We start from the raw sequence: 12340 nt of genomic DNA, 5'->3' as shown, positions 1-12340 counted from the left end.
ACTAAAGCCCGATTAAGGTGGCCCGATTATAGCCCGAGGCCGACCGACCGAATATAAAGTGTACCATGCCCTCAATAACTAAGCCCGATTAGTTAAATGGGCGGACACGGTGTAACCTTTGAAAGTCTTTAAGCCCGATTAAGCCCGATCGAAACCGAACCGACCTGACCGGTTGACACCCCTATGATGAACCTTAGATTTGTAAAAAAACTTGAAAATCTAATGTTAAAATTGAAAAAAGTGAGTAAAGATTCAAGAACTTACTATTCAAATTTTTCAACTTTCAAGTTCAAGGTTCTTCTTGGACTATGTTTTTCTCCTTCTTTGAACCATTCACTTCGACAATGTTTCTTTCAATCTACCATTGGAGTCTCCAAAAAGGTGTGTGAATCAAAGGGGAAGAAAGAAGAGAAATATAGAAAACTATTGGTGAGAGTTTGAAGTGTTTGTTTCAAACAATAAAAGGCACATTCACGGGAATTTTCATATTTTCAGTCGATACATACCGATACAGTACGATACGGCTCGATACTGCACGATACGGTCGATACATACCGATACGGTACCGATACGTATCGATACTCTCAGGAATTTCCAGATTTTTAAAAGTTCGTATCGTAGAGTATCGTACGTATCGGTACCGATACGGTATGGTACGGTACGATACGCACGATACAGCGATACGTAAAAGGGGGTCCAAAATTTCCCGTAGCGAATCGGTATGTATCGTACCGATGCCTACCGATACGAATACGTATCAGCCGATACGGCACGATACGCACCGATACTTAAAACCATGCTGCCACTATAAAAAATTTGAACCCCATTACCCCACCGCTCGCCAGTGGGTTTGTTTTAGGAGTGGGCGTGAGTCATGTTACTATTGCATAAATCCTTTTCCTTCACATGGCTGTTCTAATGTTTCCTCATTTGCTGCCCATCTCTTTCACATGAACTTCAGAAAGAGATTTTTTTGTGTGTCTGTGGGGTTGGGGGAGAGTGTGACCCGCATGTGGTCTCAGTTGTTTTCTCTGTCTTTCTCAAAGCGTTAAGCCGTCTGCGACATTCAATCTGGTATTATCTCTCAACACTTTGCCGAAGACCAACGCTTTGGTGCTCCCATTTGCCCTTGTGCATGCATAAGAATTGCACTACTCTATAAGAAACACTTCCTCTCACCCTAAGAAAGAATACTCCCCACTAGTGTTGGTACATGACTAGATACATGGTTGTAGAAAGATCATATTGCCTTACAATGAAGATGTTCATGCCAATTCTCCCATTGGCCGCATACACTGGTGTATATCTACGTGAGTAGTGTTCTTTTGCCCATAAAATTATGAGGACAACATGAAGAGGCATCTATGAAAACAAAATGATACATTTGACTTATTATCATGAGTCTCATGTCGGAAAAAAATTGTCTGCAATTCCGATCTCGTACAATTCCGTGCAATACCACCTTCAGGCGGTGACACGTGTATTGATACCAATACAATGGTCCAGATCTGATTTAAATACTTCTTCACTGATTTAATGTTTTATTAGTTGTACCAGATATGGATCATTGTATTGGTATCAATACACGTGTCACTGCCTGAAGGTGGTATTGCACGGAATTGTATGAGATCGAAATTGCAGACGATTTCAACCCGTCTCATGACTCATGGTTTAAAAAAAGGGTGAGTCGAATCGGGGCTTCCAATCATTTCACCCCGTTCATTCTTGAATATTTGAACGATTGGGACTAATTAGTACCAATTTTGATCGATTCAATCGGAAATCAGCCCAATTCAAATGCCGATTCTAAGGCACAATTTGACAACGTTCCGTTTCTGTCGTTTCTGCGTTTTCTTGTTCCCAAAAATAGAGAAACAACCTAAAAAGCGTTTGATAAAGTTATTCCGTTTCATCAGTTTCTAGAAACATAAATCAAAATTTATGCCTATTTACAATTCTAGTAACGACTTTGACGAAACAAGTCCGACTTGTTTCGTCGTTTCTAAAAATGAATTTGAGAGAAAAAAAAAAAAAGTTATTGTGCTTAATAAATTTCTCAACTATTTAAACCTAAAAAGAGGCAATCGAACCCTCTCTCCCTTTTGGGCATCCGATGTTACTATTGGGTTTTTTAATGACATTATGTCTACAAAAAATATTTTAAGAAACATGTTTATCAAACACCAAAAAATTCGTTTTTGTTTTCAAAAACGTGAAAAGCCGTTTATGTGTCTCTATTGTTTCTAGATACAGAAACAACAAAAACGTTATCAAACGGTGTCTAAATTTTAAACACTACTCATAAGTCATGTGCGGACACTGTGGATTACTCCAAATAATAAGCATATATATATTTTTTGATAAATAGAAATAATATAATCATTTACTACAACCGACGAGAAATAAATTACAATTGGAAGATAATTTAATACAACCCAAAACATACCACGTGTCTAATTAAGTCAAACGGGAACCTTAACAGGGTAGCGATCGATACAGTCAGCCCAAGGGTTGCATGTTGAGGTGGCTAAACAATCCCCAGTTGGAATGGTTCTGAGAGCTCTCCATACGGAGCTGTTACACTTGAAACCCGACCCGAACGCGATCTGCCAGATTCGGTCTCCGCGTGCGACTCGTCCCTTCGCTTCGGTGTAAGCCAACTCGTACCACAAGGAGCTACTGGACGTGTTACCGAAACGGTGAAGCGTCATCCGCGACGGCTCCATATGCCACTCACTGAGTCGCAAGTTCTTCTGCAACTCGTCCAACACGGCCCTGCCACCGGCGTGGATGCAGAAGTGCTCAAATGCGAGCTTGAAGTCCGGTATGTATGGCTTCACCTTGGCCTTCATCACCTTCCTTCTCACCAGAGTCACGAAGAATCTGAACTGTTCGGATAAAGGCAACACCAGGGGACCCAGAGTGGTTATGTTGGTTTTCAGAGCGTCGCCCGCGACCGCCATTAGTTCTCGGGCAAGTGAGACTCCAACAGCTCCCTTTTCGTCTTCTCTTTGGTACACACAGTTGTAGCTGTTGTCATCCGCGCCCTTATGGGTTCTCACGGTGTGGACGAGTTGGTATTTGGAACGGGTTCTGTCGCTGGCTCTGTTCGAGAGGAGCACAGCGGCGCCGCCCATTCGGAAGATGCAATTACAGAGAAGCATGGACCGGTCGTTGCCGAAGTACCAATTAAGGGTAATGTTCTCTGTGCTCACCACCACAGCGTAAGTATTTGGTTTCGCCCTGAGGAGGTCCTTGGCGAGATCGATGGAAATGAGACCGGCGCTGCAACCCATCCCACCCAAATTGAAGCTCTTGATGTCGCTTCGCAACTTGTAGTGATTAATGATCATGGAGGATAGAGAGGGAGTTGGGTTGAAGAGGCTGCAATTGACGACTAGGACGCCAATGTCCCTGGGTCGAACACCGGTTTTCTTGAAGAGCGAGTCAAGAGCGCCGAACATGACCAACTCGGCCTCAGATCGGGCCTCCTTCATGTTCAGATTGGGGGGCTTGGATGTGATCCCGAAGGGTAGATACGTCTCGTCACCGAGACCCGACCTGGTTGTGATCCGCTTCTGGAACTGAACAGTGTCTTCCTGGAAGGCGCCGTTCTCCTCTGTCATCTTCAGGAAGGCTTCATTCGACAACTTCCTCTCCTCATCAGGTTTGTAACAAGAGAAGTCCACCAAGTAAATCTGTCTGGGTCGCTTCATCCAGTAGAGGGTTAAGACGAAGGCGAGAACGGCGGCGGCACCGGACAACCCAATCAATGTATCGTCAAGCTGAAGGTTGGGCCTCTTCGTTGTCGTCGTCCGAAAATTGAAGTGAGGAAACTGGTCGAAACTGAGACGTTTGAGCTGAACTGCAGAGGCTAAGAGAAGGGGAAGAGCAAGCACTAAGACAACAACACTCGCATAGTTACATGCATACCCATATCCCAGTTTCACGTATTTGAGCTTCACAGACTGCAAGAAGTCCGGCAAATTTCGCCGGATTTTGATCACGATGGAAGAAGAATCTTCTTTAAATGCCATTTCCGCCGTCAACCTCTCCTTATCCATCTCTATATTCCCCTCTCTCTCTCTCTCTCTCTCTCTCTCTCTCTCTCTCCTTTTCTTAATCTTCACTCGTTTTGGGGGAATGAAGAAGAGGAGGGCTTTGTTTATATATAAAGACGAGTGTGTAGTAGGAAGGCAGAAGTAACGCCTCACACAATTTGTTCAGCTAACTTAGGTGAACAGGAAGAATGTAGAGAGAGAGAGAGGAGAAGCGTGTAGGAAAGCAGAAGTTACGCCTCACACGATTTGTTGAGCTAACTGATGTGAACCTTTTTCCAAATACTGGAGGGAGAGAGGGAAGGAAGGAAGAGGAAGGTTGGAAGAAAGAGAGAGAAAACAGGGGCCATGGACCCACTACCCACTAGGCATCCTGAGGGGAGAGAATGGGATGAATAAACCGTACAGTAGCTGCAACAAAGCTGGACAGGATGGAATTAATGTGAGTGGTTCTTAGATGGGAAAGAGAGCGCTCAACCACCAATGACTTAAATGGGTTATTTTTTTTTTAATAAATAAAAGATATAAATATAAATAAATAACAAAAGAAACAAGTCAAAGATCTCAGTCATCTACTACTCTTCTGGTAATATCAGCTAATGCTTCATTTCTGGGGCGGGCGGCGGCGGCGGTGGTGGTGGTGGTGGTGGTGGTGGTGGTGGTGTTACATTTGTTGTTGTACAGTTGGTGATGAATTAATGATTGGGGGTGGGGGCGCTTGACCAAGTCCCCATGTGCGGAAGTGAGTTTTCCAAGCTTTCGTTCAAGCAAGCTCATGTTTCACTAATGCATGCTTTATTACTTCAAATGTATAAATGGGAAAAAGATTTATGTGGGAGATTATTGTGGCCCTGCCTAGACACGATGGGGGAGGGGGAAATGACTAACACATCCCCATGAAATGATAAATGATTTATGTATGGATACTTCCTTGTGTGTTTTTATTGGTTTTCGTGCATGCATAATAATACATTTTTCTACATAAATTTTTTTTTCCTATTGTTGGTGCCATATTTGGCAAATCTGGCCTACAAGAAAAAACATGTACTGAGGGAGTAATTGATTCGATGTCGATCTATTAATCGATTGTGTTAAAGAGTTGATCGATCAAAATGACGAATTAGGTTGATCGAGTAGGCTGACTGAATATGGTTAGACCAACCAATCAGGCTAATCAAGTAGGATGACCGTATTATCGACCAATCAGGTTGACTAAATAGGATCAAGCTGATTGATGCACGAAGTAAATCAAGGGTGGAGTTCTTATTAACAAAAGCTAGTTTAAGAGGAATTATAGGTGTACAATTTCAAGTGGGTTGATTATAAAAGGAATTCCGATAGAAGAGAAAATACAACTCCAATAGATCAAACAACATAATTGTCTTTCAGACATTTATCTTTCTTTCTTTTATCATTTCAAGTGGTATATATATATATATATATATATTAGAGTAATTTACATCTCCCTCCCTTGTGTATTCAGAAATTATGTCCACCTCTCCTGTAGTATGTTAAAATTTACGAGTAGACTCACACCATTAACTTTTTACCGTTTAGTTTGTAAAATATTTCATTAATACCCATATTACCCTCATTACTGTAGTTTTACTCTTTTACCCTGATATACATCTTCCCCAATTCTGAAAATCGGTTCAGTGAGAAAACTCATCCCACTTTAGAGCAAGTGAGAAACCTCATCCGAACGGTGAGCGAGAGCGACCACAGGTAGGAGAGCTGGCCTTAATTTTTTTGGTATTCACCTCTGCGTGGAACCGAGATGTTTTAGAGTTGAAAGACCAGCGATGTGTAGTGCACTACCGGTGACGGAGGGAAGTTGGGTGAGAGTGGTCATGGCTCTGACCTGCATCTCCAAGGCTGCTATGTAATCCATGGCTTCTTCGAGTAGGTCAAGGAAGGGGAGTTTCTGGTAGCATGGGTCTTAGCTTCTGAGGACATGCACCTTCCGTTGAACCGTCGGTAACTTCTTATCTTTCTTCACGGCGAGGATGCTAATCTCCCGTCGTCTCTTGGATCTTTAGTTATCCGGGATAGCTACTCTCTGTTTCTTCTTCTTGAACTTCAATTTGAGCATGTTTGTCAAGATCACCCGACTCCATCTCGTTCGTCCCTCGGCCTCTACTGCTAAGGCTCTGTTGGTTGCTTCTCTCATGGCACGGCCCCCTCGCGGGATTGATGATTTATGCTGGACAAGGAGAATCAGAAGTAGAAGAAGAAGGTGATGATGCAACTGTTCCTAAGTATAAAGGTGAAGGATTCGGGCGAACTTGACGCAGAGCTTCGATGGGTTTAGAGGAATAATTTTATTGTTCGGATTGAGACTTCCATCTCGTCTGGTTCTAATTCTGGATTTGGCTTGGATTTAAGTTTTCTTCTTCCTCTTCTTTTTGGACTCTCGAGATGTCTCGGTATTTGTTTAGGGATTCAAGATCAGAGATGAAGCCATCTAAAATCCTCAACAATCAGGAGAGATTCTCCACTCATTGGTTGTGTTGCAAGACTACAAATTGTGGTTGAAGGAAGAAAGGTCAAAATCGTCTTTTACAATTCAAAACTAACACCCTTCGTCATTTGACAGGGGAGGTGGACGTAATTTATGAAAACATAGGGAAGGGGAATGTAATAAGAACCAAGTACAAGGGAATGAGATATAAATTACTCTATATTTTATCTTTCTTCTCTTATGTTGTGGATTAGTCTTAGTTATGTCAAGCAAATTAACAAAGATCATGACGGTTCGTGCTTCATCATGATTGTCAAGACCATGACGACCCGTGTTTCTTCATTGTTTTTCCCAATTTATATTCATGGCAGCCTTTTGTTTTGTCATGAGTAATGTAATTTGTTATTCTTCTTGGAATTTTAATAGATGGAATTCCTCTTCTATTTCTTTCTCTTGAGTTTGTTTTTCAATTTTAAGTCTTCGAAGCAATCAAGGCACTAAAAAGACCTCACTTTTTCCCTAGTTAGAACTTAGAAGTTTGTAAAATGAATGTTTTCTCACGCTCCCTTGCCACGTAGTCCCTGTGTCAGTACAGAGACCGATGAATGGACACACATGGGCATCAATAGGGGTGAATTTTTGAATTTCATAAGGGTGGGGACATCATTTTGCTGCCATCTGTGTCAGTATGCAGTGACCAAAGATGGTTCATTTCCCCTATAAATAAATACGGATGAGTGATCTTATTGTACCAAAAAGGTGAATGACGAGTCATTACTATTTTAATTGTCTCTTGTTTTATTTTCAAGAGTAACTGAATGTAGAGGTAGAAGAGAGTTTTCAAATATAATTTAAAGGGCAAAAGAACCCTCTCATGTTGGTGCAAGAAATACTCAGAGACAAGGCGTGTGAAAAGTCCATGCTACCCAACACCTAGGGCGTTGAAGATGCTATCACACGCCCTCTCATTGGTTCCGCACATGCGTGTTTCTTGCGTCAGCAGGACATGGTTCTTTTTCCTATAATTTAAAAGTGATTTACCAAAATATCATTATAAATGTTGCAAATTTTACGAGTAGCATGCAAAGTAACTTAATTTACTCCAATTAAAAATATAGTAAGTTTTACTTATTATATATATATTCTGTATAAGTATATACTCTATACATATTTGAAGACATGCAAGCATTCAACTTGCAATTTTCATAATACATCCAAGATGTAAGCAAGAAAAATTGAAGAATGGCTCAATAGAGGTTACAAGCTTTATCGTGAGGATACAATGAGAATTCTATGGGAAATATTTTCGTGGGCATGAGGATCCTTTTTTTGGGGTGCAAGAGATATGTACGGATATTAAATGGATGCAAATTTTAATGGATATGTACATGTATCAAATAAAAATAAATTTTAACGGATATGCACAGATGTTGAATGGATGTAAATTTTAATAATATTATAAAAAAAATTAGCGTAATAAATACATAAGGAAAAAGTCAAATACAAATACATTTTTTTGTAATAAGGTTTTTTTATTTTTATAAAATTGAAATTAAAAATAGGTGCAAATGTTTGATACAAAAATGATATGTATAGTATCTAAACAACATTATAATGGTATAGAAATATCAACTTATCCGAAAAATAAGCCTAAGTCAATTAAACACAATAAAAATAATCAAAATTTAATCAATTTCATAGCCACCTCTAAACATATAAGTTATTAAATGCACATGAGAAAAGATATACATAAGATTTACTTAAGTTTTTTAACAATAAATTAAAAAGCTTAAAAGTAAAAATTCAAAAGTCCATGGACTCATTTGAAACTTGATTAAACTATGTCACATTATCAAATAATCAAGTTTTCCTTCAGCCACGGTCAAGGGAGAAAGCAGTTTTTCTTGTGACAGAGGCCTTCTATTGATGTCCACAGAGTATGTACAATAGTGGAGGGATATTTTCAACCATATGTAAATAGAAGGCCAGATATTTATGGTCATCGATGGCTGTAGAGTCATTCACATTTCAGTCAAGGAAAACTTCCTCGTCAAACATATGTGTGTGTGTGTGAGTGTGTGTGTGTGTGTGTGTGTGTGTGTGAGAGAGAGAGAGAGAGAGAGAGAGAGAGAGTTGTAATTTATTAGTACATCATGTCAATATTATACTATACGTGTTTAATACGTAAATTCATAAATAATATGCACTTTTTTCTATGTAATTTTTTTTTAATAGAAACTATGTAAATTTTAATGGATATGTACATATATCAAATGGATGTAAATTTTAATGGATATATACGGGTGTTGAATGTATGTAGTTAGCATAATAAATACATAGGGAAAAAGTCAAATACAAATACATTTTTTTTTTTTAAATTGAAATTAAAAATACAGACAAATTTTTGATACAAGAATGATATGTACAATATCTAATCAACATTATAATGGCATAAAAATATCAATTTATCCGAAAAATAAAGTCTAAGTCAATTAATCACAGTAAAAATAATCAAAATTTAATCAATTTCAGAGCCACCTCTAAACACATAAGTTACTAGATGCACATGAGAAAAGATATACATAACATTTACTTAAGATTTTTAACAATAAATAAAAAAGCTTAAATATAAATATTCAAAAGTTTATGGACTCATTAGAGACTTGATTAAGCTATGACACATTATCAAATAATCAAGTTTTCCTTCAGCGACGGTTAAGGGAGAAAGTGATTTCTCTCGTGACAGAGGCCCTCAATTGATGTCCACAAAGTATCGTTCAAGCATGGAGGGATATTTTTAACCATATGTAAATAAAAGGCTAGATATTTATGGTCATTGATGACTGTAGAGTCATTCACCGTTCGATCAAGAAAAACTTCCTCGTCAAACATATGAGAGAGAGAGAGAGAGAGAGAGAGAGAGAGAGAGAGGCAATTGTAATTTATTAGTAAATTATGTCAATATTATACTATCCGTGTTTAATACATAAAGTCATAAATAATATGCACTTTTTACCATGTATTTTTTTTTTTTATAGAAAAATGTAAATTTTAATGGATATGTACATATATCAAATGGATGTAAATTTTAATGGATATATATGGGTGTTGAATGGATATAAATTTTAATAATATTATAAAAAACTATCATAATAAATATATACAAAAAAATTCAAAAACAAATACACTTTTTGAAAACAATTTTTTTTACAAAATTGAAATTAAGAATGCGTGCAAATGTTTAATACAAAAATAATATGTATAGTATCTAATCAACATTATAATGGTATAAGAATATCAACTTATCTGAAAAATAAAGCCTACGTCAATTAAACACAGTAAAAATAATCAAAATTTAATCAATTTTAGAGCCACCTCTAAACATATAAGTTACTAAATGCACATGAGACAAGATATACATAAGATTTGCTTAAGTTTTCAACAATAAAAAAAAAAAGATTAAAAGTATAAATTCAAAAGTCCATGGACTCATTAGAGACTTGATTAAACTATAACACATTATCAAATAATCAAGTTTTCATTTAGCCACGGATAAGGGAGAAAGTGATTTCTCCCGTGACAGAGGCCCTCAATTGATGTCTACAAAGTATCGTTCAATCGTGGAAGGATATTTTCAACCATATGTAAATAGAAGGCCAGATATTTATGGTCATCGATGGCTGTAGAATTATTCACTGTTCGATCAAGAAAAACTTCCTCATCAAACATATATATATATATATATATATATAGAGAGAGAGAGAGAGAGAGAGAGAGAGAGAGAGAGGCAGTTGTAATTTATTAGTACATCATGTCAATATTATACTATACGTGTTTAATACGTAAAGTCATAGCTACAACAACAAACATAACCTTATCCCAACCGTAAAGTCATAAAAAATATGCACTTTTTACTATGTATTTTTTTATTATAGAAACAAGGTAAATTTTAATAAATGTGTACATATATCAAAATGTAAATTTTAATGGATATATACGGGTCTTGAATGGATATAATTTTAATAATATTATAAAAAAAATTAGCATAGTAAATAAATACAAAAAAATTTAAATACAATTACATTTTTTGTAATACGATTTTTTTTTATAAAATTGAAATTAAGAATGCGTGCAAATGTTTGATACAAAAATGATATATACAGTATCTAATCAACATTATAATGGCATAAAAATATCAACTTATCCGAAAAATAAAGCCTAAGTCAATTAAACACAGTAAAAATATTCAAAATTTAATCAATTTCATAGCCACTTCTAAACATATAAGTTACTAGATGCACACGAGAAAAGACATACATAAGCTTTACTTAAGATTTTTAACAATAAATAAAAACGCTTAAATATAAATATTCAAAAGGTCATGACTCATTTGAGACTTGATTAAACTATAACACATTATCAAATAATCAAGTTTTCATTTAGCCACGGATAAGGGAGAAAGTGATTTCTCTCCTGACAAAGGCCTCAAATGATGTCTACAAAGTATCGTTCAATTGTGGAAGGATATTTTCAACCATATGTAAATAGAAGGCCAGATATTTATGGTCATCAATGGTTGTAGAGTCATTCACCGTTTGATCAAGAAAATTTTTCTTGTCAAACATATGAGAGAGAGAGAGAGAGAGAGAGAGAGAGAGAGAGAGAGGCAGTTGTAATTTATTAGTACATCATGTCAATATTATACTATACGTGTTTAATACGTAAAGTCGTATTTTTTTTTTATTTTTTTTTTATAGAAACAATGTAAATTTTAACTTTTTACTATGTAAATTTCAATAGTGGAGGGATATTTTCAACCATATGTAAATAGAAAACCATTATGGTCATTGATGACTGTAGAGTCATTCACCGTTCGATCAAGGAAAACTTCCTTGTCAAACATATGAGAGAGAGAGAGAGAGAGAGAGAGAGAGTTGATAAAATTTTTACTATGTTTAGAAAAGAATATATAAATTATATTTCTTAGAAGGTAATAAATGAATGAATAATATAAATATAATATGCGTTTTTACTATGGACATGTGAGTTTTGATGACCAAACATTAAAGCCATATTTGTTTGATGAAAATTGGAAAAGATAAAAGGGATGTGAAACTTGTACTTGTTTGAGTTGTTTTCCACAAACTACAACAAATATGAGTATTTTGGATAAATAGAATATGAAATTTATCTGACAAGGTCATTCAATGCAATAATTGTTGTACACTGATGTGGGATTTCATGGATTTGTGTTCCTTTTTCTCCTCCTCCTATTTCCTTTTTTTTCCATAGAAATCCACCACACTAAAAAATTACAAATTCCATTATGTCTTTCCTTTTCTTTCATTATCAATCTGACCCACACCATGCGAGATCTACTCTCACAAGTTTTTAACTCTTTTTTATCTGTCAAATATACAGGGCCTAAAGGATCATTAGATGAAGGTCACTGGGTCAAACATCAAAAACTGATATATCTATGTCTATTCTCCTTGTTGATCATTTGTCACCAAGGTTCTGTAGTCATGCCGTTTGTTCTTTGTACAAGCAACGTGGGTTTTCGGCAACTGAGAGAGAGAGAGACCTAATACTTGTTAGCTGATACAATAAAAGATGGATTTTTTTTTTTTTTTTTTTGATATTTTTTCTTATATTAATATCAGTATGATATGGACCAATATGGTTGAAGAATTATGACAATGCACACCGGTACAAATACTGGGAATACATAGTGTTTTTTAATCTGATTAGGATGAGGAATCTCAATAATCATGATTTATTTTAATCACGATTCATGATTCGATGATTGATTTATTTGTCT

General features: G+C 36.5%; 1 protein-coding gene and 1 pseudogene across 1 annotated transcript; both read right to left on the bottom strand.

The window, feature by feature from the left end:
- Nucleotides 1-2326: 2326 nt before the first annotated feature.
- LOC122061441 (3-ketoacyl-CoA synthase 1) lies at nt 2327-4372 on the bottom strand. The gene has a single exon (XM_042624696.1). The coding sequence runs from the start codon at nt 4062-4064 to the stop codon at nt 2463-2465; it is 1602 nt and encodes a 533-aa protein (XP_042480630.1). The 5' UTR covers nt 4065-4372; the 3' UTR covers nt 2327-2462.
- A 1346-nt stretch (nt 4373-5718) lies between these two features.
- The window catches only part of LOC122061654, an 8760-nt pseudogene continuing 2138 nt past the window's right edge, over nt 5719-12340 (bottom strand).

Source organism: Macadamia integrifolia, chromosome 14 (assembly GCF_013358625.1).
Source record: "Macadamia integrifolia cultivar HAES 741 chromosome 14, SCU_Mint_v3, whole genome shotgun sequence".
Classification (NCBI taxonomy): domain Eukaryota; kingdom Viridiplantae; phylum Streptophyta; class Magnoliopsida; order Proteales; family Proteaceae; genus Macadamia; species Macadamia integrifolia.
This window is presented reverse-complemented; position numbering and strand designations above follow the sequence as displayed.